This window comes from Heptranchias perlo, chromosome 9 (genome assembly GCF_035084215.1).
Source record: "Heptranchias perlo isolate sHepPer1 chromosome 9, sHepPer1.hap1, whole genome shotgun sequence".
NCBI lineage: Eukaryota > Metazoa > Chordata > Chondrichthyes > Hexanchiformes > Hexanchidae > Heptranchias > Heptranchias perlo.
The window spans coordinates 41618209-41642224 of NC_090333.1; the positions used below are offsets into that span (position 1 = coordinate 41618209).

The window sequence follows — 24016 nt, forward strand, 5'->3', positions numbered from 1 at the left end:
TTGGAGCAAGAGCCCTTTAAATAGAGCTCCTCCAGCTGACAGCCTGTGATGCGGATGCGTAGTCCGCCCGCTGCGCAGCATTCGGACGGCAAACCTGGAAGCCATGTTAAGTGGCACCAATTGAATCACGATCGAGTGGGAAGCAGACATTTTTTTTAATCGGTCGGGTTACTCGCGCCCAATCACAGCCCCCCCCCCCCGCTGCCATTCCGCCTCCACTCTAACATCGGGGCCCTAATGTCCAAAAAAGGATGCTGAAAAAAATGTTAACAAATTACATATTTCATGTTAAATTCACCCCCTGAATTATCTTTTCATGTATTTCAATACTTTTAAGTTTTTACTCCAAGGCCTGGCAGTACTGGATTAGGCTCACGGGGATTAGCAGTACAGTGAAACCTGTAAATTACAGACATCTATGGGACTGACATCAGCTGTCCTTTTTTTGCAGGTGTCCTTGTTTTCAAAATGGTCATTGTATGTACAGTACTGACAGCTGCTGCAGGGGGGATTCAAACCCCAATACCGGCAGGGTGAGCTGCTGCAGGGGGGATTCAAACCCCGATAGTGGCAGGGTCAGCTGCTGCAGGGGGGGATTCAAACCCCGATAGTGGCAGGGTCAGTTCCTGCAGGGGGGATTCAAACCCCGATAGTGGCAGGGTCAGCTCCTGCAGGGGGGATTCAAACCCCGATAGTGGCAGGGTCAGATGCTGCAGGGGAGATTCAAACCCCGATAGTGGCAGGGTCAGCTCCTGCAGGGGGGATTCAAACCCCGATAGTGGCAGGGTCAGTTCCTGCAGGGGGGATTCAAACCCCGATAGTGGCAGGGTCAGATGCTGCAGGGGAGATTCAAACCCCGATAGTGGCAGGGTCAGCTCCTGCAGGGGGGATTCAAACCCCGATAGTGGCAGGGTCAGTTCCTGCAGGGGGGATTCAAACCCTGATAGTGGCAGGGTCAGCTTCTGCAGGGGGGATTCAAACCCCGATAGTGGCAGGGTCAGCTCCTGCAGGGGGGATTCAAACCCCGATAGTGGCAGGGTCAGCTTCTGCAGGGGGGATTCAAACCCTGATAGTGGCAGGGTCAGCTCCTGCAGGGGGGAATTCAAACCCTGGTACTGGTATTTAAAAAAGAGAAAGTAAACCAGTCATTTCCTGCCTGATTCTCTTACCTTATTAACTTGTCATCTACCTAAGGGGAGGAGCTGGGGATTTACAAGCAGCTGCCAATCTATAGAAATCTCCCTCCACAATTAGCGTTTAATTATTTTCAAGATGTGCCCACTTTCCCCACAGGGGAGATCTGGGCATTGGCCTTAAGCGAACAGGCCAGGTTAAGCACAGCTACGTCTTTGCTGCTGAACATCACAGCCATGCCCTAGACCCTAGATTATCTGTGGACAATGCCATGGGAGATTAACCAGTGTGTTCAAGAAAAACAAAGTATTGTAATGTTCTTTTGATTCACATTGGTTAACTTTCAATTCTGTGTGGAACTTTCTACTTGAGATCTTAATATCCACCGTGGAAGGAAGTTGTCATCTTTCTTCTTGGACTACCAACTTAGGTCTGTAGAAGAGATGTGTTTTATCTAATCTTACCTGGTAAACTACCTCTCGTTACTATTTAATTATATTGCATTTTTACTGCACTGTGAGAAACAGAATATTTTGCATTTCTTAATTTGTTTCTTAGGTTAACCTAATCAAAATGTTCAATTCACACCCTGAAATTAAATGTTCCCCTTTCACCCTCCCCCCACCCCAAAAGAACAATTACTCACCAACAATGTGTCCTTTCCACCCACGATGCTGAGACCAAGCCCAGAACGTCCCTTTGAAATTTCCAAGATAGTTTCGTGTCCTGGGACTACAGGACATGTTGCTGGATCTGGTGCGACTGTAGGTGCTGATACATTACCTTTACAAACAGCACGACAATTCCATATGATTAAACTGGTAGACAGCTCACAAACATATTTGCATCTTACAGTCAGACCCGGAAGTAAACAAGCATAGCTTATGCTCCAGCAACAATCTGTACTGTGGGCTCTGAGTATACCATATAAATCAACATATACCCTTCAACTAGAAGTCTGAATAACAACTCTAATGATAAGAAGTCTCTGTAGCAAAAGTGCATTGCTTTATTGTGAGACAATCACTACTGGAGCACTTCTGCAATCTGAAGATTTATCCATATCTCTCATTTTGAAAGTTGGGTTCTTAAAATTATAAGATAATTACAGACAGGGAAGGTGATTTGGCCAATCTCACTTTATCTGTCCAGAGGTCATAACATCCCCCCATTGCGGCATCAAATTGTTTCTTAAACAATTCCAGGGTTTTTGTTTCTGCTACCCTGTCTGGAAGTTTATTCCACACATTGATCACTCTTTGTGTGAAGAATAATTTCCTGATATCGGTTCTAAAATTACCTTTTACTACTTTGAACCTGTGTCCCCTTATTCTGCTCCCACAGTTTAACTTGAGGTAATATTCGGGGTTTTCTATACCCTTAAATATCTCTAAGATCACTTCATAGATGGCTCCTTTTCAAGGTGACAAGCCCAAGTCTATCTAGTCTTTCTTCATAACCCAGACACTGGGTATCAGCCTTGAGGCTCTTCTCTGCACTATCTCCAGCACTTGAATGTCTCCCTTATTTTTCGGTGGACAGAATTGGACACAGCACTCAAGGTGTGGTCCAACGAGCACCGTACAGTTTGATCATTATGTCCTCTGACTTATATTGTATTGTTTTGGCTATGTAGTTCAAAATCCTATTAGCTTTGTTGATAGCTGCTCTGCATTAATTGGACATATGTAGTGTTATGTTTACTGAGACTTCTTATCTATTTCAACACTATTCATGGAGTATTCATGTCATTTATTTTTCTTCCCTCGATGTAGCACTTCCTTTAGCCATCATTATCAGCACTTTCTCTCAGAAAGGGCAATAAAGTAACATCCTTTAATGAATCTGCCATGTCGGCATCAGAAAATGACTCAACAGTGACTAATGTTTTCTCTCTGTCTTTTGAGTGCCATTCTCTGCTCTGGTGACTCAGCTGCCAATAGGAGTTCATAATGAGTGAATTTGTGGGTTGAGACCCATGCTCCATCACTCCATGGTACCCAGTATTGCTAAATTCATTGTGCCACTACATCATCTATAAATCATCAACATTGTATGGTACTTAACTTTAGTTTGAAATTAGTACGAAAAAATTGGACCCTGAGAATCAATGATCATAGTCATAGAAAAGATAGTAGAAAGTATTATATGAGATAGTAGAAAAAAATACTTAGTGTACCATATTTATTGCCTTGCTATTTTTTTGAATAGATGGCTATTAGAAAAAAAAAAGGGTGGGTTTTCCCTTTTGTTGCACCAGTGTAATGCTCAGTTCCCAAGCACAGCAAAGAAGAAAAAGGGCCCAGACCCATTACGTCAAGTCTCCACCACAACTTCGCTACACCAAGATTTATTTGGCATCCACAAATGGGCAGATGTGGACCTGCGCCTGAAGCAGACGCAGACCAAGCAGTTTTTTCCGTGTTGGACCACTGGGTGTGCAAGTGTTGTGCCTGAAGAAACCAGGTGTTGGGGTTTGTGCCAGAACCTCACATACCAGAGGGTCTGCAAGGGTCTCAAGCTCACCCTGAAGATTTTGCAGGCAACTTGAAATTTCTTTTTAAACCCTGCCCCTCAACAGATGATCATAAGGACTTGGAACTTCTGGTGGCTGGGAGAACAGCTGCAGGTCTTCCTGATTCAGATAATAGGCCCCCATCAGTGGGCAGGCCTACAAAGAGAGTGCGTCAAGGCCTCTTTCCTCACAGGTGCAGCACACCTTAGGTATGCGGTGCCTGTAGACAATCTGCAGGAGTCCACATTACTTTCAGAGCAATGGGAACTTTCTGTTTTCTACAAAGCTATATGTTCCTACAAATCATGCACATATGAAGCAGATCCAACTCAATAAATGTTTATGTAAATTACTTTTGATTGAGGAAAAAAGAAAAGTATTAACTGTAATTTCAAAGTACACAGAACTTGCAAAATAGCTTTCTAACATATGCATCAGGTTTGTGAATGGGTTGAATATCACAATTTAGTCAAGGAATAGTGGATGGGCAGATACAGATTAACCTTTCATTTAGGACTGAAAGATACATTTAGGTATCTAGCTACCTTCTAGACTTAAATTACCCCAATATTAAAAGGAAAGGTTAGAGGTACTTACTGTGATCTGAGAGCTCAGAATCTGTGTTAAGATATGTAGGTGGAGGTGGCAGGGATGGTTGCAGGGACCTGTCCTGACAACTGATGGTCAACTTCACTGTTCCTTTTGCTTTTTTCAGAAGATTAATGGCCTAGAACAAGATCAAAAAATACTGAATAAAAATATGCATCATATCTGGTTTCAATGAGCTTAAAATACAAAAGAATGGGAAAACAAATCAGCCATCCTTGGTAAATTAAATTGATACACAGCTCTAGCCTGGTAGAATAATTTTCAAAAAGAAACATTACTATAAGAATTTATACCTCAAATACTCAACACTATTTACAAAAAAAAGTGAATTTTTAAATTTTATTCAGTGTTCATTGTATATGAACTAGAATACAGAACCACATTAATGTTCTCAGTGAACAGTACTTATGTTGGGAAAATGAAATTGCTTACACCAAATTACATTGCCTGCCAGAATTTAATTAGTTGCTATGAAACATATCAGCCACTCATTTATAGTTTAAACCAAATTCATACAGTTCAAGATTGGTTACCGCTAAACTAGTTGGTGCAGTCTGACCTGGGAACTCAAAATAGGAAAACCATTTTATTCCCCTACATTAATTTCCTTCACCCTGATTATAAAATTCACAATTTTCTTTTAAGAACGAAGTCCCGATGACAATAAAGTCTTCAATCATTTTTGAAGATGAAAAACAGGGATGCCAATTTTATGAGAAACTTCAGTGCCGATAAATTTTTGAAATCTGATAAAAAATCTAATGAAGTACTTTAACCTTACTAAGTGCTACAAGTTTCAGGTCTGCTGGATATTCTTTCAGGTACAGTGGTGCTAGTAATTCCTGTTAGCGGGCCTAGTCACTCCTGTAAGTGATCCAAGCATCTTACATTCAGAAGTGTGCCTAAACTGCCCAATATCTGATTATATTAAAGCGTAACCCCGTGTGATCTGAACTGGATATCACATCTTTCACTCATGCCCTCACATGTACTTCTTCAATCCTTCTAAAGGCGGACTGAAAGACTTATGTGAGATGGGGCCAGATGTGAATCGTTAAGCTGCTTTATTTTACAAATTGAACGTACAGAGTAACAGATGGAATCACATCTCACCTTGATTCAACTAACTACAGAAGCCGCCTCGAAAACAATAAAAATATAGCACACTATCTTGATTAGCGGCTTCACTTAGTTTTTCTTCATTGCCCTTCTGATCTTGACTGGCTCTTGGCTTGTGATGAGTGAGTTTCCCTTCGCTAGGCCAGGCATCCCCCCTGGACCTAACTGGCTGACTGCCCATGTGTCCCTTTTTCCTTTTCTCTGTGTTCCTAGCCAGTGAAGGGCAGTCCCTCTGACTTCTTCCCTCTTCAATGATTCACCAGTAGGCCTGTCATTAAAACTGGCGATCTTTTCCCTCCTTCTTGAGTTGTGAGTTCAAAGAAAAAAATTCCTGCCATTATCAGAATGAAAGGGGGCCATTCATAATGAGTCTGACATGAGTCAATTGACTCTTAAACCTGGACATTGAGTCCAGTGGCAGGGACATCAATCAAGCAAACCACTCTGTCCTGGATGGTGTTGACCTTCTTGAGTGTTGTGTGGTTGCACCCGTCCTGGTGAGTGGTGAGTGTTCCATCACATTCCTGATTTGAGCTTGTAGATGGTGGAGAGGCTTTAAGCGGTCAGGATGTGAGCCACTCATCTCTCAGTATACAGCCTCTGCTTTCTCTTGTTCAAGATGGTTATTACCTTGCACATATATAGCACCAATGTTACTCGTCAACCCAAATCCAGATGTTATCCAGGCCCTGATGTAGGCTGGCATGGCCTGCTTCATTATCGGGGGAGTTATGAATCGAGCTGAACACTATGGAATAGTCAGCAACAGCCCCATTCGTCACCTTATGATGGGGGGGAAGGTCATTGATGAAGTGGCTGAAGAGGGTTTTGGTTGAGAATGTTTTCCTGAGGAACTCTCACAGTGATGTCCTGGGTCTATGATGACTGGCCTCTGACAACCACAACCATTTTCTTTTGCACTAGGTATGACTCCAGCAACCGGAGGGTTTTCCTTTTGAGCCCAATTGACTTGAGTTTAGCAAGGGCTCCTAGGTGCCATACACAGTCGAATGCTACTTTGACATCAAAGGCAGCTGCTCTCACCTCTCTTCTGGCATTCAGCACTTGTGTCATGTCTGGATCAAGGCTGTGATGAGGCCTGGAGCCAAGTGGTTCAGGGAGAACCCAAACTAAGCATTAGTAAGCATATTATTGGTGATTAGATGTCACTTGATGGCACTATTGATGACTCCATCCATCAATTTCCTGATGACTGGGAGGAGGCTGATAGGGCAGTAATTGGCCAGGTGAGACTGATCCTGTTTTTTGTGGATAGGACATAAAACTGTGACGTGCTGAGTGAGCTTTCCCTCTGTCTTCCCCAAGCTCTCGGATGTAGTTGTTCAGATGCACCTTCTCCATCGACTTGTATTATCTGAGGGGTGACCTGGTAGAGGTCTTTAATATTATGAAAGGGTTTGATAGAGTAAGTGAGGAGAAGATATTTCCACTTGTGGGGGAGACCAGAACTGGGGGCCATAAATATAAGATAGTCACTGATGAATCCAATTGGGAATTCAGAAGAAACCTCTTTAACCAGAGAGTGGTAAGAATGTGGAACACACTATCACAAGGAGTAGTTGAGGCAAATAGCACAGATGCATTTAAGGGAAGCTAGACAAACACATGAGGGAGAAAGGAATAGAAGGATACGCTGAAAGGGTTAGATGAAGTAGGGAGGGAGGAGGCTTGTGTGGAGTATAAACACTGGCATAGACCTGATGGGCTGAATGGCCTGTTTCTGTTCTATACATCCTATGAAATTCTATGCATCCAGGCCTCCCTGGACTGTCAAACCTCTAAAATAATTTGTTTGCCGTCACCCCGCCTGTCTTCGCAATGCTCAGAGCTGACCCAGCAAGCCCCGCCCACCTGAAATTACCTTAGTCGCCACCCCCGCCCCTTCTTCAGCATAGAGAGCCCTAAGCCGAGTGTAAAAATTGGTCAGCGAATTCTGAAGTTAACAGCGTTAGACCAATATGGCCAGCCCTATGCTGCATTGCCCTAATCTCCTCTTCCCTGAGCTGCTTGCCTATAACATCCTCAGTATCTATGTCATTCCCAATTAAAGCATCGAATAACATGGAGGAATAATCTTCTACTTCTGAGACCCGCAACTAATCAAGATCATCCAGTCAAACTCTGGCCAGAGTTATCTCACTGGTCATTCACAGTCCCCAAATTCAGGCAACTTTGACATTTATGTAATGGCAGTCCTTCACCTGGCTACTATGTATTATCATGCAAGAGCAGCCAGTGTCTTCCAGCCTCCATGAGTGTATCCCATTCACTGTGGCTGAGCAAAGGTAAGGAGTAACCTATCTACATTGGCAAACAACGCAAAACTGACCGTGTCATACATTACGAGACCCTGTGTCTTTGAGCTGGATAGCCATTTCTCTATGGTACCAAATAGGTCCTTCATTTATTCCTTCGATTTCTATCTGTATGCTTCAGGCATTAAGTTATAAGTACCATGAATAGCATGCTTTACAATATTAGAATCCATACTAACAACAGGATTGACATGAGAAAATGCCATGAGGGCTGTTCTGCTTAATGAAGGCAGTGAAAAAAATGGAAATGGCAGAAACCTGGAGAGTAATTGAGTCTCTACTGTTTCCCTGGGGGTTCTGTTGGTCTCTCACCAGAGTTATGGCAAGAGACCTCCGAAATCCATATAAATTGTCAGGATCAATTTTTAAAAAATTAACTTTTTCTTATCTTGTGCAAAGCTTACATGCTTCAATGGGTCATGGTAGCTGATAGATTACACAGCATTTACACATATGTACATTGGGGATCTTGATCAACCAACGCCATTCTGAAGGAACAGAAAATAGTGATCTGTAAACAAGAGGAACCCTGAGGCCAGTTGTTAAACAACTAATCATATGATTACCTTTTCTGGAGGCTGTGCCACTACACTTTCATCATCCACAGCCAGAATTCTATCGCCTACTTTGATTCTTCCACCCTAAAATGATAAATTGCAATAAGTTGGCATAAGAGAACTTTAAAAAAAAAAGTAGTCAGTAATTATAATTAAAAAAAATAAGAAAATCATGCAGGAAGACATTACTATATCTTTATTTGTTTTCTGTCCCGCTAATAAACTTGAAGCTGGATAAAACAATAATATAGAAAATCCACCATGGGGGTAGGGGGAAGATGCAGCCTCTGCTGCTGACTTCATCAAAGTTTGTACAATGGCCCCCTTCCTCTCCCCCACATGTCTGGAAGTTGCATGTAATTTATAAAGATAAATTGGTATCTCACATCCTTAGAAGTCAAGGCTTCGATCCTGGCCTGGATCTCCACAAGGTCACCACATCCACTCCTGTCGGCAAGGTGTGCCTGGTGAAAGACACGTGTACCTGCCCAACGCTATGCCAAGTCCCAACTCAGGACTGGGGCTGCAGAAAATCCCAACTTAAGGAGAATTTACCCCAGCACCCCCTCACCTCCCCACCCCCCGCCTCCTCCTTACATCAATAACCGTGTAGGGAATGGTGGAGCTTTCACCTCCAAAAGGCCGTATAGGATACTTCATCCTGTGACCAGAACCCAGCAAATCTGGGTCCTAGTGGAATATGTGGTTATTCTGGCAGACTCCTACTCAAGTTTTGAATGGCGACACATTTTCAGCCCCAATAGAACAGCTCCAATTACACATATAGACTATTCTGTAATTTTTGAAGCATTAATTACTATGTCGGAGAACAACATCACCAATAATGCCCTCTCTCTGAGGTTTTCAGTTGTCTCATATAAATAGTGTGGGGGAGATTTTTGTCTTCAGGTGTAAAGCAATTCTAATTTTAATGGATTTACGACCCATCCGATTCTGAAGTACCAATGGCACTCAATTTTGCGGTCTAACTCATTTGCATCATTATTCACAATTCTGGGTGAAAATTCAGGTGGGTCTAGGGATGACACCAGTGATAAGAGAAGCAGATCTTTCATGGAGTGCTTCTGAAGAACCTTCCAGCATAAGGGTTGTAAGGTGATTGTGATGCCATTGGAGGTCTATTATCACAGCTGCCTTTGGGAAGAGGAGCCTCCATCAATAATGTCTGCCAAACTGAGGTACGCTGCCACTCTCTGCAGGTGTGGGGGTGCAGATGCCAGGAGGGAGACACAGAGCATGTTCCGTGCAGCCTGATCTGCCTGGTGCCCTTCTGCAGCTCCTCTTTTCATCCAAACACATCAACTTAAAAGATTCCTAGTGGCAAACCCCCTGGTGCAGATAATGGGAGCTCAGGGCAAAAAAGTTAACAGCAACTGGCACAAAGGGCCATGAAAACCTAAGTACCAGCTAAAAAAAAAATACAAGGAGGGCCTTTCAAAGGCCATTTCTGCTTGCCTTTAACTCTATGGGCCTTCTTTCCCGCAGGTCCACCTGTCAGATTTTCATGGGCGTGCTAGGGACTCAGTGCACAGCATACTTGTGGGCCAGAAAATGGTACAGTGCCCTTTCCCACCCTCCTTAACATAGGTTAATGAAGCTCTTGCCCGCTCCAGCCCGACTGGAAGACTCAGCAGGAGGCATCCAACGAAACTGACTTCACCAGATTTTCCAACCTCTACGACCTCATTTGTAAACTGATTTGGGGGGCTAACAATATGTAAATCATCCTCAGTACATCAAAATATCCAAGTGTCAAGATCTAAGGCTGCACTTAAACTACAGTTTTGCTTCAAACCAACATTGTAATTTTAGTGTGAATGCAGCCCAAATCTGGAGTGAGGGCCCAATCTGACACCGGAGCAAAGTACAATGAGGGAGTACTGTAGGACACTACAGCAGGAGGGAGTCTCACGCTGTTTCACTTTAGAATCAATTCAGGTCATAACACCTAATTTACACAACACAAGTTTACCATCAGTTAGAAGCCAAAATTGCCTCACACTAATCCTAAACTTGTAGTGTAAATGCACCCTAAGAATATTTTTCCAGTTAATTAAGGGAATTTTATCTTGTGGACACCCCCAATTGGTCTCATCTAAGGCTTTCTATTTTGCATAGAACAATCCTCAATTTTACCACGTTATTAGGTTCATCCCTGCCATTGTCCTTGCATCACTATGTGTCCTGTTTGACCTTGAGCTGAGCTTCTGACCCAATAATATCCTATCCTTCATAAAGGCAGCCCACTTCTACCTTTGTAACATCGCCCGCCTCCACCCTGACCCCACCACATGTCACTGACACCCTCATCCGTGCCTTGTACAGATTTGACTATTCCAATGCTCACCTGGCTTCTCATCCTGCACCCTCCATAAACTCAGCCACCACTCCTGTCCTTGTTAATCTACATTGGCTCCTGGTCCAACAATGTCTCAAATTTAAAATTCTCATCTGCATGTTTAAATCACCTTGCTATCTCTGTCACCTTTTCTAGCATTATAACCCCTGCACAAACTCTCCATTCTTCTGACTCCGACATCTTATGCATACACCACCCCACCATTGTTGGCCGTGCCTTCAGCTGCCTAGATCCCATGTTCTCGAATTCCCTCCCTTAACCTCTCCATCTCTCTATTCTCCTGTAAGAGCCCCTTTAAAACCCACCTCTTCAACCAAGCTTTTGGTCACTCCTCCAAATCTTGGCTCAGCATCCATTTTTTTCCTAACATCGCTATGAAGCACCTTGGGATATACTTTTATGTTAAAGGTGCTATATATATGCAAGTTGTTGTTTTTGTTGTTACATCAATCTGGGTATGGCAACAAGAGGGCTGGTTACACCATAGAATTTACACTATGCAAAGCTGTTACAGCTTAGCATTAAAACAAATTGGGTAGTATAACTCAAAAGACATTGACTAGGATTAAATTCTGGCCAATGGTGTGAGAAGGTGGTAGTCTTACATCACTATGCTCCTGCTGCAGATTAGCTGTAACCATAGTGGAGTGAACTTTTAAAAGTTCCGAATTAGTGCTGTTTGCTCTTGCTAACATTAAAAAGCGAGTGAGTCACCTCCTGACTCCTCAAAGCCTTTCCACCATCTACAAGGCACAAGTCAGGAGTGTGATGGAATACTCTCCACTTGCCTGGATGAGTGCAGCTCCAACAACACTCAAGAAGCTCGACACAATCCAGGACAATGCAGCCCGCTTGATTGGCACCCCATCCACCACCCTAAACATTCACTCCCTCCACCACCGGCGCACCCTGGCTGCAGTGTGTACCATCTACAGGACGCACTGCAGCAACTCGCCAAGGCTTCTTCGACTGCACCTCCCAAACCCGCGACCTCTACCACCTAGAAGGACAAGAGCAGCAAGCACATGGGAACAACACCACCTGCACGTTCCCCTTCAAGTCACACACCATCCCGACTTGGAAATATATCGCCGTTCTTTCATCGTCGCTGGGTCAAAATCCTGGAACTCCCTTCATAACAGCACTGTGGGAGAACCTTCACCATATGGACTGCAGCGGCTCAAGGCGGCGGCTCACCACCACTTTCTCAAGGGCAATTAGGGATGGGCAATAAATGCCGGCCTCGCCAGTGATGCCCACATCCCATGAACGAATAAAAAAAATGAATATTGTTGAACAAAGATCAGCATATAGTGTAAGGATTCAATGTCAGAGCTCCAACTTGCCTGACCAAACAGCAAGTACTTGAAATGCTGAATTGATTGAAATCAGTTTTTTTATACCTTGATTGCTGCTCCATTGTCAGTAAGGCTTTTAATGATGACTCCTTCACTCGTGTTGTCTTCACTGATAGCCAGACCAAGGCCACTCTGGTCCTGTGAATAAGATTTTAGAAGTCGATATTTTACAATTAGACTACTTTTGAGTGCTTAACACTTTGCAACTCAATAAATGAGCATGCAACATCTTGTCAAATAATATGCTCTAGACTTCCCCGATGGGTCAGTTGATATATACTGTCCAGTGGAACTTTGCCTTACAGATCAGAAAGTCCCACGTACAATCCTGGTTTGTATTGTTAACTGATATCAGCAGGGATGGCAGTAGAAGCACCGCAATTGGCCTCAGTGCCCTTGAACTGGGGGGGAGGGGGGGCGGGTGGGAGAGAAATCAACCAGGGTTTTAACTCATGGCCACTAAGCCATAGGCTCCTGCTGAAAAGCATATGTGTAGGGATCTCAGGTGGGGACAGACTTGAGATTAGCTTCCATGCCTTCCCTCCAAGATTGAAAAACCTGGCAACATTCACCGTCTAACATTATACATGAAGAATGGCTACTTGGATGAAGTACCTTAGGGCGGTTGGTGCTTGTGTGACTATACCTGAATAGGAGTCGGTGCTTTCGGGATGGGATGGGATGGCAGGATTGGGGGGTGGGGGGTGCGGGGAAGAGAAGAAAAGAGAAGAAATAGACAAGTCCTTCCAAACATCCAAAGCTTGTTCTATTTATTGAAGCAAGACACTGAAATACATTCTATTATTGTAGGTCACATTGATAGATATATTACAGTAAATGATTTTGTTAAAGAAGATTGAATAAAAATTATGAAGACTCATTTTCAATATGTCATGACAGTGATTATTTTTGCATTGTGTAATTTTCCACATTAGTCATACATGACAGCCATCTGTGTTTCATGCTGACAGTCAGGGTTTTCAGTACCCAGTCAGTATGCAGCTGACAAAAATCAGCACAAACTGGGTGGCTCTCCCCCGGTCCTCTCCTCTCAGTGCCTCTGGTAGCGCTACCTACAGTACACGGAGACCACAATCCCGGCAAATTGCACAGGAGTGGCACAGAGAGAGAGGAAAGGGAACCTGGCTGTGGGGATGGTGACCTTTTGACAGGTGAGGCACAATATATGAGTTACCATTACAACAGGCCCTTCCTGTGGAATCTCACTACCAACCTTATAAGCTGTGCTTCTTACCAGCGATTTATACTTGTACCAATACTACATAATAGGAGGCCTATATATTATATATACACACACATATATTCAAGTAAAGGTGATCTGCTAACCAGATTTTTTAAGAGTCAGATTTACTCCTTATGGCCAGCCCTCCAATGTGGATGGACAGCTCTAATTTATTTATTACTTACGCGGTCTGTTCTTTTTGTTGGTGATTTTATTGCTATCACTACTGGCATGGACAAAAAGGAGCTGATGTTTTAATAAATAACCAATGTCATTGAGCTGCCCATTTACCCGTGCCCATTAAACAGGGGTCAGGTGCGAGGATGCGCCAGCACCTGCCTGCAGCCGCATGCTTGCACCTTGGGTTAACTTTCCCTAAATTTTTTCCTGTCACCTCCCCCTACAACCTTGGCACAGCCTTCTAATGGGTTCAAAGGGAGTTTAAGCCTTTACAAAGGCTTTCAGAATTTTTAATCAAACTATCATGACTCCCCTTTAATTGTCTCCATCTGTTTAAATTTCATTGACACACAATTTTTCACTTGCACCACTAGTTTTCTCCCTGCACATGAATAAATCTACACCTGGAGCAATGCATAATTATGACAATGAGCTGACCCTGGAAAATTGGGTGCAAATAGTACACTTCCATTTGTAAATGTCAGTGTAAATCCTGTTTCTAGCTATTTGGGTATAAACTGGTCCCATTTTAGAAACTCCTTCTAATTGTCTCTATAAACTCTGTAACATAAATGAGATGAGATTCAGCGAAGAGAAAACATGTATTCAGTGGCATTGAATTGACAGTCTTTTCACACAAAGTAGAATATTTGACACAGTTGACTTGGTGAGAACTGGCATCTTCTGGTTGCCAGCTGCTGGATAATTCATACATCGGATCCAGACGTCCCCAGGGATTTTTTAAAAATTGCAAGACTTAAAAAAGTCTTCAATAACAAAATTTACACTAAAATAATGAATCCATTTTAAATTATAAATGCTTCAAATTTATTCTGGAGATTTTACATTTTTCTTTTAACAAATCATCCCTTCTAGTATCACTACATGAATGATATATATTGCAAATTGTGTAATGCGCCTCTACCCTGCTCCATCAATCTTTAGCTTAAGCTGACGCCAAGCCTCAGTGGCCATTCTTTAGTAAGGTCTTGCACAACACCAGGTTATAGTCCAACAGTTTTATTTTAAATCACAAGCTTTCGGAGCTTACCTCCTTCGTCAGGTGAGTGAAGGGTTCTAAAAACGCATAGCATATATAGTCAGAGAACAATGCCTGGTGATTACAGATAATCTATCCAACTGCCCCCTATCACATCTCGGCTGGGAGACGATCACAGCAATCAATGGTGTCGTTGGTGTTCAGACAGGTTAGCCTGTCCATCACCGGCATCTCCACATCATGGCCATTCTTTAGGCGTGAGCTTAGTCAGTGAGTGTCAGTAAACTATTCGATTGGTTAGGTACTTTGAGCACAAACCAAAGACAAACATATCTTTTCCAGACTTGAGGAATTCAAATCTGAGCTTTGCATTCACATTTCTTCTTATATTAGATTTTACATTGCAGCTTTGCAGTTGTCATTTATTGCAATTCCTGTCTCTTCACTTACACAGACAGAGGTGATATCCGAAATCTGATCTGGGTGAATTTTTTAAAAATGCAGCATATAAAAATTGGGCCAATTTAGATCAAATTGCATTGAGAAATTACTTTGGAGTTCATCCCTACATTTTTCTGATTATAGTATCAGGAATATTTTCTACAAAGGATAAGAACACTGTTTTAAAATAGTAATTTAAAATCACATTGATTTGTACCACTTTTCTTACCTTTGTTAAGAGTATATGCTGTACATTTTTGAAACTTGAAAAATCTGATTGAGAGGATGATCGTTCCAGGGAGGACAATGCTTCTGTGGTATCTAGATTCTAAACACAGATTATGGATTATTGCAGTAACACTATTCAGAGAAAAAATTCTCAATGCTCCTTAGAAAACCAAGCGAGCAGAGTCTTACTAAATTTTTTTAATGTGAGGACTGTAGAGGAGTTGTGTTTTCTCTTGTTTATTCTTTGTGCTCATAAAGGTGAGATATATTTGTGTTGTGGAATGGAACACCTTCCATTTCACTCACCTGGTGTTAGCATCAAACACTCCCAAGGCCAATGTCTGCTCCAATAATTGTCTCTGTTCCAACCTCAGAAGCGGATGCATTTTTCCACACACCATCCACCCTGAGGCCTCTGGGTGAGCTTGCAATGAGTACCAACCAAATCAGGAGCAGTTTTGCTCTGTAGGCCCATGCCAAACTCATTTCACAGGGGACACTTGCAGCCAGCAGACAGAAGCAACTTTCATTCTATCAGTCTGACCTGGATTTGAACCAATGCACCTGAGATAAAAGACTAATGACTAGCCCAATGCATAACCCAGTTTCCTCCTTTTGAGGGCTTCTGCAGAATTGTGCAAAAAAAATTCAACAAAACTTGCCAAAGTTACATAACTTCTTAGAATGACCACACATGTTACTTGTGCTTGTATTGTCCTGTGGCAGTGTTGCTGGATAAAATGAAAAAGGTTTGGAATTAAGTACCTTCTGCTACATTTCTCTTGGGAACTCATCATCCTTGAGTCTACGATTCTGCCATTAGAATGGGGGAAGAATTTTAACAATTGAAATGCAGGGAATCATGGACCCTCTTCCATAATCCAAGCTAACCAAACTCCAATGTAAAAGTATCTTTCATGCATATTTTTATTGCCCTCTCCCCTCAGTTATCCAGAAAGAGGAATTTAACAAAGTGCACATGGATTTGCCAATTGGGAGAAAGTTATCCAATTTGACATGGATTTCATTTAGGTCACCATTTAGACTGGTACGGATGCCAGCCAGTTAGGTCTTGAGCATCTCCTCATTCAAGGCCAGTCTGGGAAAGATGATATCTAATCTGCTACTGAGCAGTTGCAGGATTTGTTCACTCTACATCCATGTTATACTTCATTTATTGGATTGCACATTCATATGCTCCAATAGCAAATGCTACACTAAAGACCAGTTAGACACGTGGTGAGTCGGTACCAGTTTTAGCTGCAGTGCAAGGCTTAGCCAAAGCACTCCAAGGGCTAAGTTAGACCTGATCTACCATTCCAGAATTTACTGGATGATTTACCAGTATATGCCTGACTCCTTTGATGTGTAGACAATTTGTTGTTAAACTTGTATGTACTTTGCAATACTAATAAACAATGACTAAGTCTCAGTTTGACTTGGTGGCGGAGAGAAAAATGCAGAGCCTTAACCAAAGAAGAAGAAAAAAAGTAACTGCAGTTCAACTGGTGTATTTCAGCAAGCTTTGGTTGAAAACATTAAAGGATTTTGTTGGGGGGGGGGGGGGGGGGTGGGGAGAGAAGGGTTGGTTGGGAGCTCCTTCATCTTAATCATTAAACTTGTGATGCACTGGCAATACCCAAGCCACAATCACACATTTCCACTTTGTCAGAAGCCACAAAGTCATTCCTAAAAAATAAAAGTATGAGAATTTGCTCAGTAACAGCAAAGCTGTATTTTGTCTTCAAGCTACTTTTAGCTCAAATCTTTCTGACTATTGTATTTAGAATTTACTTACACGGTTAGTAAGTCTCCTGCCTCAAAGATAAAATTCTGGAGTTAAGTTAGGCAGGAAGGGGCGAAGGTAGCTGCTGTTCATATATTAAACAAATACAAATTGGTATCTCGACGCAGTGCTGTTCGATAAGATCAGCTCTTATTTCCTTTGACTCTCCATAGCTTCTTCAGCCCCAGTAGGTACATGCATCGTGTAAGAATATGGTTTAAAACAAGATTGAAAATAGGAGGGCAAAAGTTCAGCATCTCTGTGAGAACAAGGCCAGCTCACACAGCAGAACATCAAGGAAGCCATAGAATATATAACATTAATGTCAGAAGGTGGTTTACATCAAAACAAGAGATGTGGTTGATAGGAAATGGACATTGGTGGGGTCGTTCAAGGCCAAATAAGGGGGGCTGTACTCATAAGAAGGACGCATTCCGCAAAGGAACATTACAGCTTGTAAACAGAGATGGAGGTTGAGGTCATTAGCTACGTTACATAAAACAGCTTATCTTGAGTTGCTAATGTGGCGTCAGCACGGTAGGAGGACTTACGACCATGAGATAAGACCAATGGTGCTTACGTAAAGAATAACGGAGCCGAATAGTATAAAGATAGGGTATGCTACCTTCCAAAGATTAGAGCTCTCAAGGGGGTACAGTCGGAAGTCCATCGGGTTGTATTGATTGCTTGTCATTTAATGTAATCTGTAACCACTTATAACCACTCAGGCCAGATTCAAGCGGAAGTAATTGTTGATGGATTAACAACCCATAGTTGCTACAGTAACTGAGAAATCCACTAACATAATGGCGTCCCTGGGTGGGCTCAAGTTTTAAAGGTTTAAAAATAACTAATGTTGACTGCAAGAGAGAGAGAGACAGACTGACAGACAGATAGACAAAGAGAGAGAGAGACAGAGAAAGAGAAAGAAATAACCACGGTGAGTGCACCAGATGGTTTATGTTCTAAGCAAAAGAAGAGGGAAAGAAATTGTGCAGGAGGACGAGGAGTTAAAATGAGTCCTTTCACAGCAGACAGAGGCCGTCAAGGAATTTTGTAAAAATCAGTAGAGTATTACTAGCTGCGGAATGTGTTCTTTGTTTTAATAGCCTGCGTTAGTGCTTTCATTTCGCAATGTCTGCTTTGTGTTCTCTTTTGTGTAATCTTACACAAGATTTTGTTTAGCTGTGAAGGCTAACGTGTCCTTCAATTAAAAGTGGTAGAAATTAAACTTAATCTCCTGTCTCTATGACAACAATCTGGGAATGTTGGACTAACTAAAAATCCGAACAAACTGAAATATTATTTTGCCTGTCACGAAAGATTTCTTTTAAATTTATGTGAATGCTGTGTTGACACACGCTGTGTGAGTTGTTTATATTTCTGCCAAGCCTTTTCCAAGGACACTGACATCTGTTTTTAATTCACCAAGCAACAACCCTTGCATTTATTTAAAATAAGTTTCTTAATGTAAGTGGATAATTCCCTATGTGATAGCAGGAAATATTGGGCATAATTTTGTGCTCCCTTTGCTGACTATTTCTCCTGGAGTGAGGTAATTAGATTCATTCGTGGAAACATGTGTGGAGTCCTCTCTGGTCCCGGGACAGAAGAAAATTAATGAATTGTTTGTTGCTTTTAACCCCTTGGGCTCTCAATAAGAGCTACAATGGATTTTCTGTGTTTCTTTTAAAACAGGGTATCATGGGTTTTCGGGACCGCAAAAGTGTTGGTGCAAGGAACGATCCAGTGGTGTTAAGAATTTAAGGCCTTATCTGCAGACATCGGCAGATATCAAATGTCACAGCATGGTGATGTTATGGACTAAGACTTAAACCCTATCAAAAATTCAAAATTACATAAGAGAAGGAAAAGCAATCATCAGCCTTGACCAAGTTGCTTTTCCTCTTTTGAAACGTTTTGCCAAAAGTGATTACAAGCACTTCTGTCTCTACCATAAAACCACAAAGCCTGGACATTATTTGTTTCTTAAATTGGAATTGATAAGATAAATTGATGTGAGTTGCTGTTCAAGCACTCGATAAGGGAAAATTTACCTGTCATTTAAGAGGATAATCAAATTATATTTTAAAATAAAATAAGTCCAGTCTAAATGGTTCCTATCCAATGCTGTGTATTAAGGAAGAAAGTATTTCAAGGGGAAATAAAACTGTACATTGACAAGTCCTGTCAGTCCAACAATACTGCTCTCAAATTACAATAATGAAAAGCAGTACAAGAAGAATTTAAGTAAAGTAAATTAAAAAATGTATCAAGATATTGGACCAGACTGTAAATATTGTATTGGACAGTAAATTTCCTCCAGGGCTCAAGAATGAGATGAAATGGTAATATAATGGGATGTGTAAAATTGGATGAGAGGAAGTGATTGAGAATATAAGTATAGACACAGAGAAATTACACCACCAAATAGGAATTTCTCTAAAGTCATCGTCCTGGGTGATGTTGGGTAAATAATTCACCTCGGCATCTGGTATAAATGTACGATCTAGTGAAAGTCAGGAAAATGTAGTCGAGAAGAGTTAATTAATAGCTTTCTCGTGGAGATATTTGTGACCTTGGCTATACTGAACAATGAGATAACTGCATTTGATAGCCTGGCCACTACCCGAGACATCGTGACCATACAGGGAAGGATAAGCGAAGACCTCCAGACACCCCCCACCCCGATCTTTTGATAAGATAACCTGAAAGCCCAAGAATGGCTACAGTGGACATGAAAGATACAAACGATTGTTGCCATCAATTGGAAACAGAGACCAGGATGAAGGGCATGATTACAAAGGCCTATGGCAGCTATTGGAACCGCTCTTTAAACAGAGAAACTGCTCTTACAGGATTGAATCTTACTGGATTGAATCTTACTGGACATATGACGTGTGCCATGGAAAACACATACGGAAATACCATGAGGAAAAAGAAACTAGCCAGCAGAAAATACATATGATATGTTGCATGTGAGGCAACCAGTAAGCTGAAATACGTGAAGAAGATGCGCTGAAGAATGGGCCTCAGATACGTTCAGTTACTTGAAAACAGCACAACAGACATAGGAGGCATAGTCTCAGAATAAGGGGTCGCCCATTTCAGATGGAAATGAGGAGGAATTTCTTCTCCCAGTAGGTCGTGAATCTTTGGAATTCTTTACCCCAATAAGCTGTGGAGGCTGAGTCATTGAATACATTCAAGGCTGAGTTAGACAAATTTTTAATCAGCAAGTGAGTCAAAGGATATGGGGAAAGGGCGGGAAAGTGGAGTTGAGGTAAAAATCAGATCAGCCATGATCTCATTAAATGGTGGAGAGGCTCGAGGGGCTGAATGGCCGACTCCTGCTCCTATTTCTTATGGTCTTATAGCACAACATGAAATGGTTAATGTGGTTCAGGAGAGTGAGAAAATCTTTTAAACAAGGCACTGACACATGCTTCAGAGAGAAACTGACTAATTAATGAAACAATCAGGAAACACTGGTACTAATCAGAGGGATTGAAATTAAAGTAAAGAAGGACATAGTAATTTGGATTTCCAAATTTCAGGGTTAGGTTCCTTTCAGTTAACAATGAAATTGGCCTGGGGAGAAATAATACTTAGCAAAAATATCCACAAGGTGGATATTACTAAAAGGAGAGCTGGAGAATCTTTTAAGTCCATGATTTCTTGATATTATGATATACTATAGGTTTCTGTATTAACCAAATGAAACTTAGAAGCAATATATATATTTATGTGCGCTTATGAAAACTCAAGACGATCTTGGGCAAGACCAAAGAGATGGTTGAGGGATAAAGTGAAAATTGAACCTGGGTGGAAGCAGGAGCCAAGCATGGTCAGTGTCCCATCTTGCATAACCCGCATAAAACTCCCAAACATTTAGCAAAAGGATGGTGTTAATAGGAGGGCGGCGAAGTCGTGTATCGGTGTGTGTATGAACGACAGTTTGTAAGAGACAGAGCATGCTGATACTTCAGAACTGGGTACGGTAGCATGGTGGTTATGTTATTAGACTAGTAATCCAGAGGCCTGGACTGATAATCCGGAGTCATGAGTTCAAATCCCACCACAGCAGCTGGGGAATTTAAATTCAATTAATTAAATAAAATCTGGAATTAAAATACCATTATCAGTAATGGTGGCCATGAAACTACCGGATTGTTGTAAAAACCCATCTGGTTCACTAATGCCCTTTAGGGAAGGAAACCTGCTGTCCTTACCCGGTCTGGCCAATATGTGACTCCAGACCCACAGCAATGTGGTTGATTCTGAAATGGCCTAGCAAGCCACTCAGTTGTACAATCTCGCTAAAAAAAGTCATAATAAGAATAAAACCGGACAGACCACCCAGCATCGCCCACTAGGCACCAGACACGACAAAGGCAAACCAAGCCCAGTCAACCCTGCAAAGTCCTCCTCACTAACATCTGGGGACTTGTGCCAAAATTGGGAGAACTGTCCCACAGGCTAGTCAAGCAACAGCCTGACATAGCCATACTCACAGAATCACACCTTTCAGCCAACATCCCAGACTCCTCCATCACCAACCCTGGGTATGTCCTGTCCCACCGGCAGGACAAACCAACCAGAGGTGGCGGTACAGTGATATACAGTCAGGAGGGAGTGGCCCTGGAGATCCTCAACATTGACTCTGGACCCCATGAAATCTCATGGCATCAGGTCAAATATGGGCAAGGAAACCTCCTGCTGATTACCTCCCTCAGCTGATGAATCAGTCCTTCTCCCTGTTGAGTATCACTTGGAGGAAGCACTAAGGGTAGCAAGGGCACAGAATGTACTCTGGGTGGGAGACATCAATGTCCATCACCAAGAGTGGCTCGGTAGCACCACTACTGGCAGAGTCCTGAAGGACATAGCTGCTAGACTGGGCCTGCGGCAGGTGGTGAGCGAACCAACATGAGGGGAAAAACTTACTTGACCTCGTCCTCACCAATCTACCTGTCGCAAATGCATCTGTCCTTGACAGTATTGGTAAGAGTGACCACCGCACAGTCTCGTGGAGACGAAGTCCCGTCTTCGCACTGAGGACACCATCCAACGTGTTGTGTGGCACTATCACCTTGCTAAATGAGATAGATTTAGAACAGATCTAGCAGCTCAAAACTGGGCATCCATGCTGGGATACAATTCTGATGGGCCATCAGAATTGTATCCCAGCACAATCTGTAACCTCATGGCCCGGCATATTCCTCACTCTACCATTACCAACAAGCCAGGGGATCAACCCTGGTTCAATGAGGAGTGTAGAAGAGCATGCCAGGAGCAGCACCAGGCGTGCCTAAAAATGAGGTGCCAACCTGGTGAAGCTACAACTCAGGACTACATGCATGCTAAACAGTGGAAGCAACATGCTATAGACAGAGCTAAGCGATTCCACAACCAACGGATCAGATCAAAGCTCTGCAGTCCTGCCACATCCAGTCGTGAATGGTGGTGGACAATTAAACAACTAACGGGAGGAGGAGGCTCTGCAAACATCCCCATCCTCATTGATGGCGGAGTCCAGCACGTGAGTGCAAAATACAAGGCTGAAGCATTTGCAACCATCTTCAGCTAGAAGTGCCGAGTGGATGATCCATCTCGGCCTCCTCCCAATATCCCCACCATCACAGAAGCCAGTCTTCAGCCAATTCGATTCACTCCACGTGATATCAAGAAACGGCTGAGTGCACTGGATACAGCAAAGGCTATGGGCCCTGACAACATCCTGGCTGTAGTGCCGAAGACTTGTGCTCCAGAACTAGCTGCGCATCTAGCCAAACTGTTCCAGTACAGCTACAATACTGGCATCTACCCGACAATGTGGAAAATTGCCCAGGTATGTCCTGTCCACAAAAAGCAGGACAAATCCAATCTGGCTAATTATCGCCCCATCAGTCTACTCTCAATCATCAGCAAAGTGATGGAAGGTGTCGTCGACAGTGCTGTCAAGCAGCACTTACTCACCAATAACCTGCTCACCGATGCTCAGTTTGGGTTCCGCCAGGACCACTCGGCTCCAGACCTCATTACAGCCTTGGTCCAAACATGGACAAAAGAGCTGAATTCCAGAGGTGAGAGTGACTGCCCTTGACATCAAGTCAGCATTTGACCGAGTGTGACACCAAGGAGCCCTAGTCAAATTGAAGTCAATGGGAATCAGGGGGAACACTCTCCAGTGGCTGGCGTCATACCTAGCACAAAGGAAGATGGTAGTGGTTGTTGGAGGTCAATCATCTCAGCCCCAGGACACTGCTGCAGGAGATCCTCAGGGCAGTGTCCTAGGCTCAACCATAATCAGCTGCTTCATCAATGACCTTCCCTCCATCATAAGGTCAGAAATGGGGATGTTCGCTGATGATTGCATAGTGTTCAGTTCCATTCGCAACCCCTCAGATAATGAAGCAGTCCGTGCCCATGTGCAGCAAGACCTGGACAACATTCAGGCTTGGGCTGATAAGTGGCAAGTAACATTCGGGCCAGACAAGTGCCAGGCAATGATTATCTCCAACAAGAGAATGTCTAACCACCTCCCCTTGACATTCAACGGCATTACCATCGCTGAATCCCCGCCATCAACATCCTGGGGGGTCACCGTTGACCAGAAACCTAACTTGACCAGCCATATAAATACTGTGGCTACAAGAGCAGGTCAGAGGCTGGGTATTCTGTGGCGAGTGACTCACCTCCTGACTCCCCAAAGCCTTTTCACCATCTACAAGGCACAAGTCAGGAGTGTGATGGAATACTCTCCACTTGCCTGGATGAGTGCAGCTCCAACAACACTCAAGAAGCTCGACACCAACCAGGACAAAGCAGCCCGCTTGATTGGCACCCCATCCACCACCCTAAACATTCACTCCCTTCACCACCGGCGCACCGTGGCTGCAGTGTGTACCATTCACAGGATGCAATGCAGCAACTCACCAAGGTTTCTTCGACAGCACCTCCCAAACCCGCGACCTCTACCACCTAGAAGGACAAGGGCAGCAGGCACATGGGAACAACACCACCTGCATGTTCCCCTCCAAGTCACACACCATCCCGACTTGGAAATATGTCGCTGTTCCTTCAACGTCGCTGGGTCAAAATCCTGGCAATCCCTACCTAACAGCACT

At 43.0% G+C, this 24016-nt stretch overlaps 1 protein-coding gene across 4 annotated transcripts in view; it reads right to left on the reverse strand.

Annotated features, from left to right (window-relative positions):
- Nucleotides 1-24016, reverse strand: part of patj (PATJ crumbs cell polarity complex component) — a 355365-nt gene that overhangs the window by 66343 nt on the left and 265006 nt on the right. For all 4 annotated transcript variants that reach the window (XM_067990267.1, XM_067990266.1, XM_067990265.1 and 1 more), the window contains 5 exons: nucleotides 15102-15200; nucleotides 12054-12146; nucleotides 8280-8354; nucleotides 4247-4376; nucleotides 1781-1917 (listed from right to left, as the gene is read on the reverse strand). In XM_067990267.1, coding sequence (XP_067846368.1) covers nucleotides 1781-1917; nucleotides 4247-4376; nucleotides 8280-8354; nucleotides 12054-12146; nucleotides 15102-15200 — 534 coding nt within the window. The remainder of the gene's footprint in view (nucleotides 1-1780; nucleotides 1918-4246; nucleotides 4377-8279; nucleotides 8355-12053; nucleotides 12147-15101; nucleotides 15201-24016) is intronic.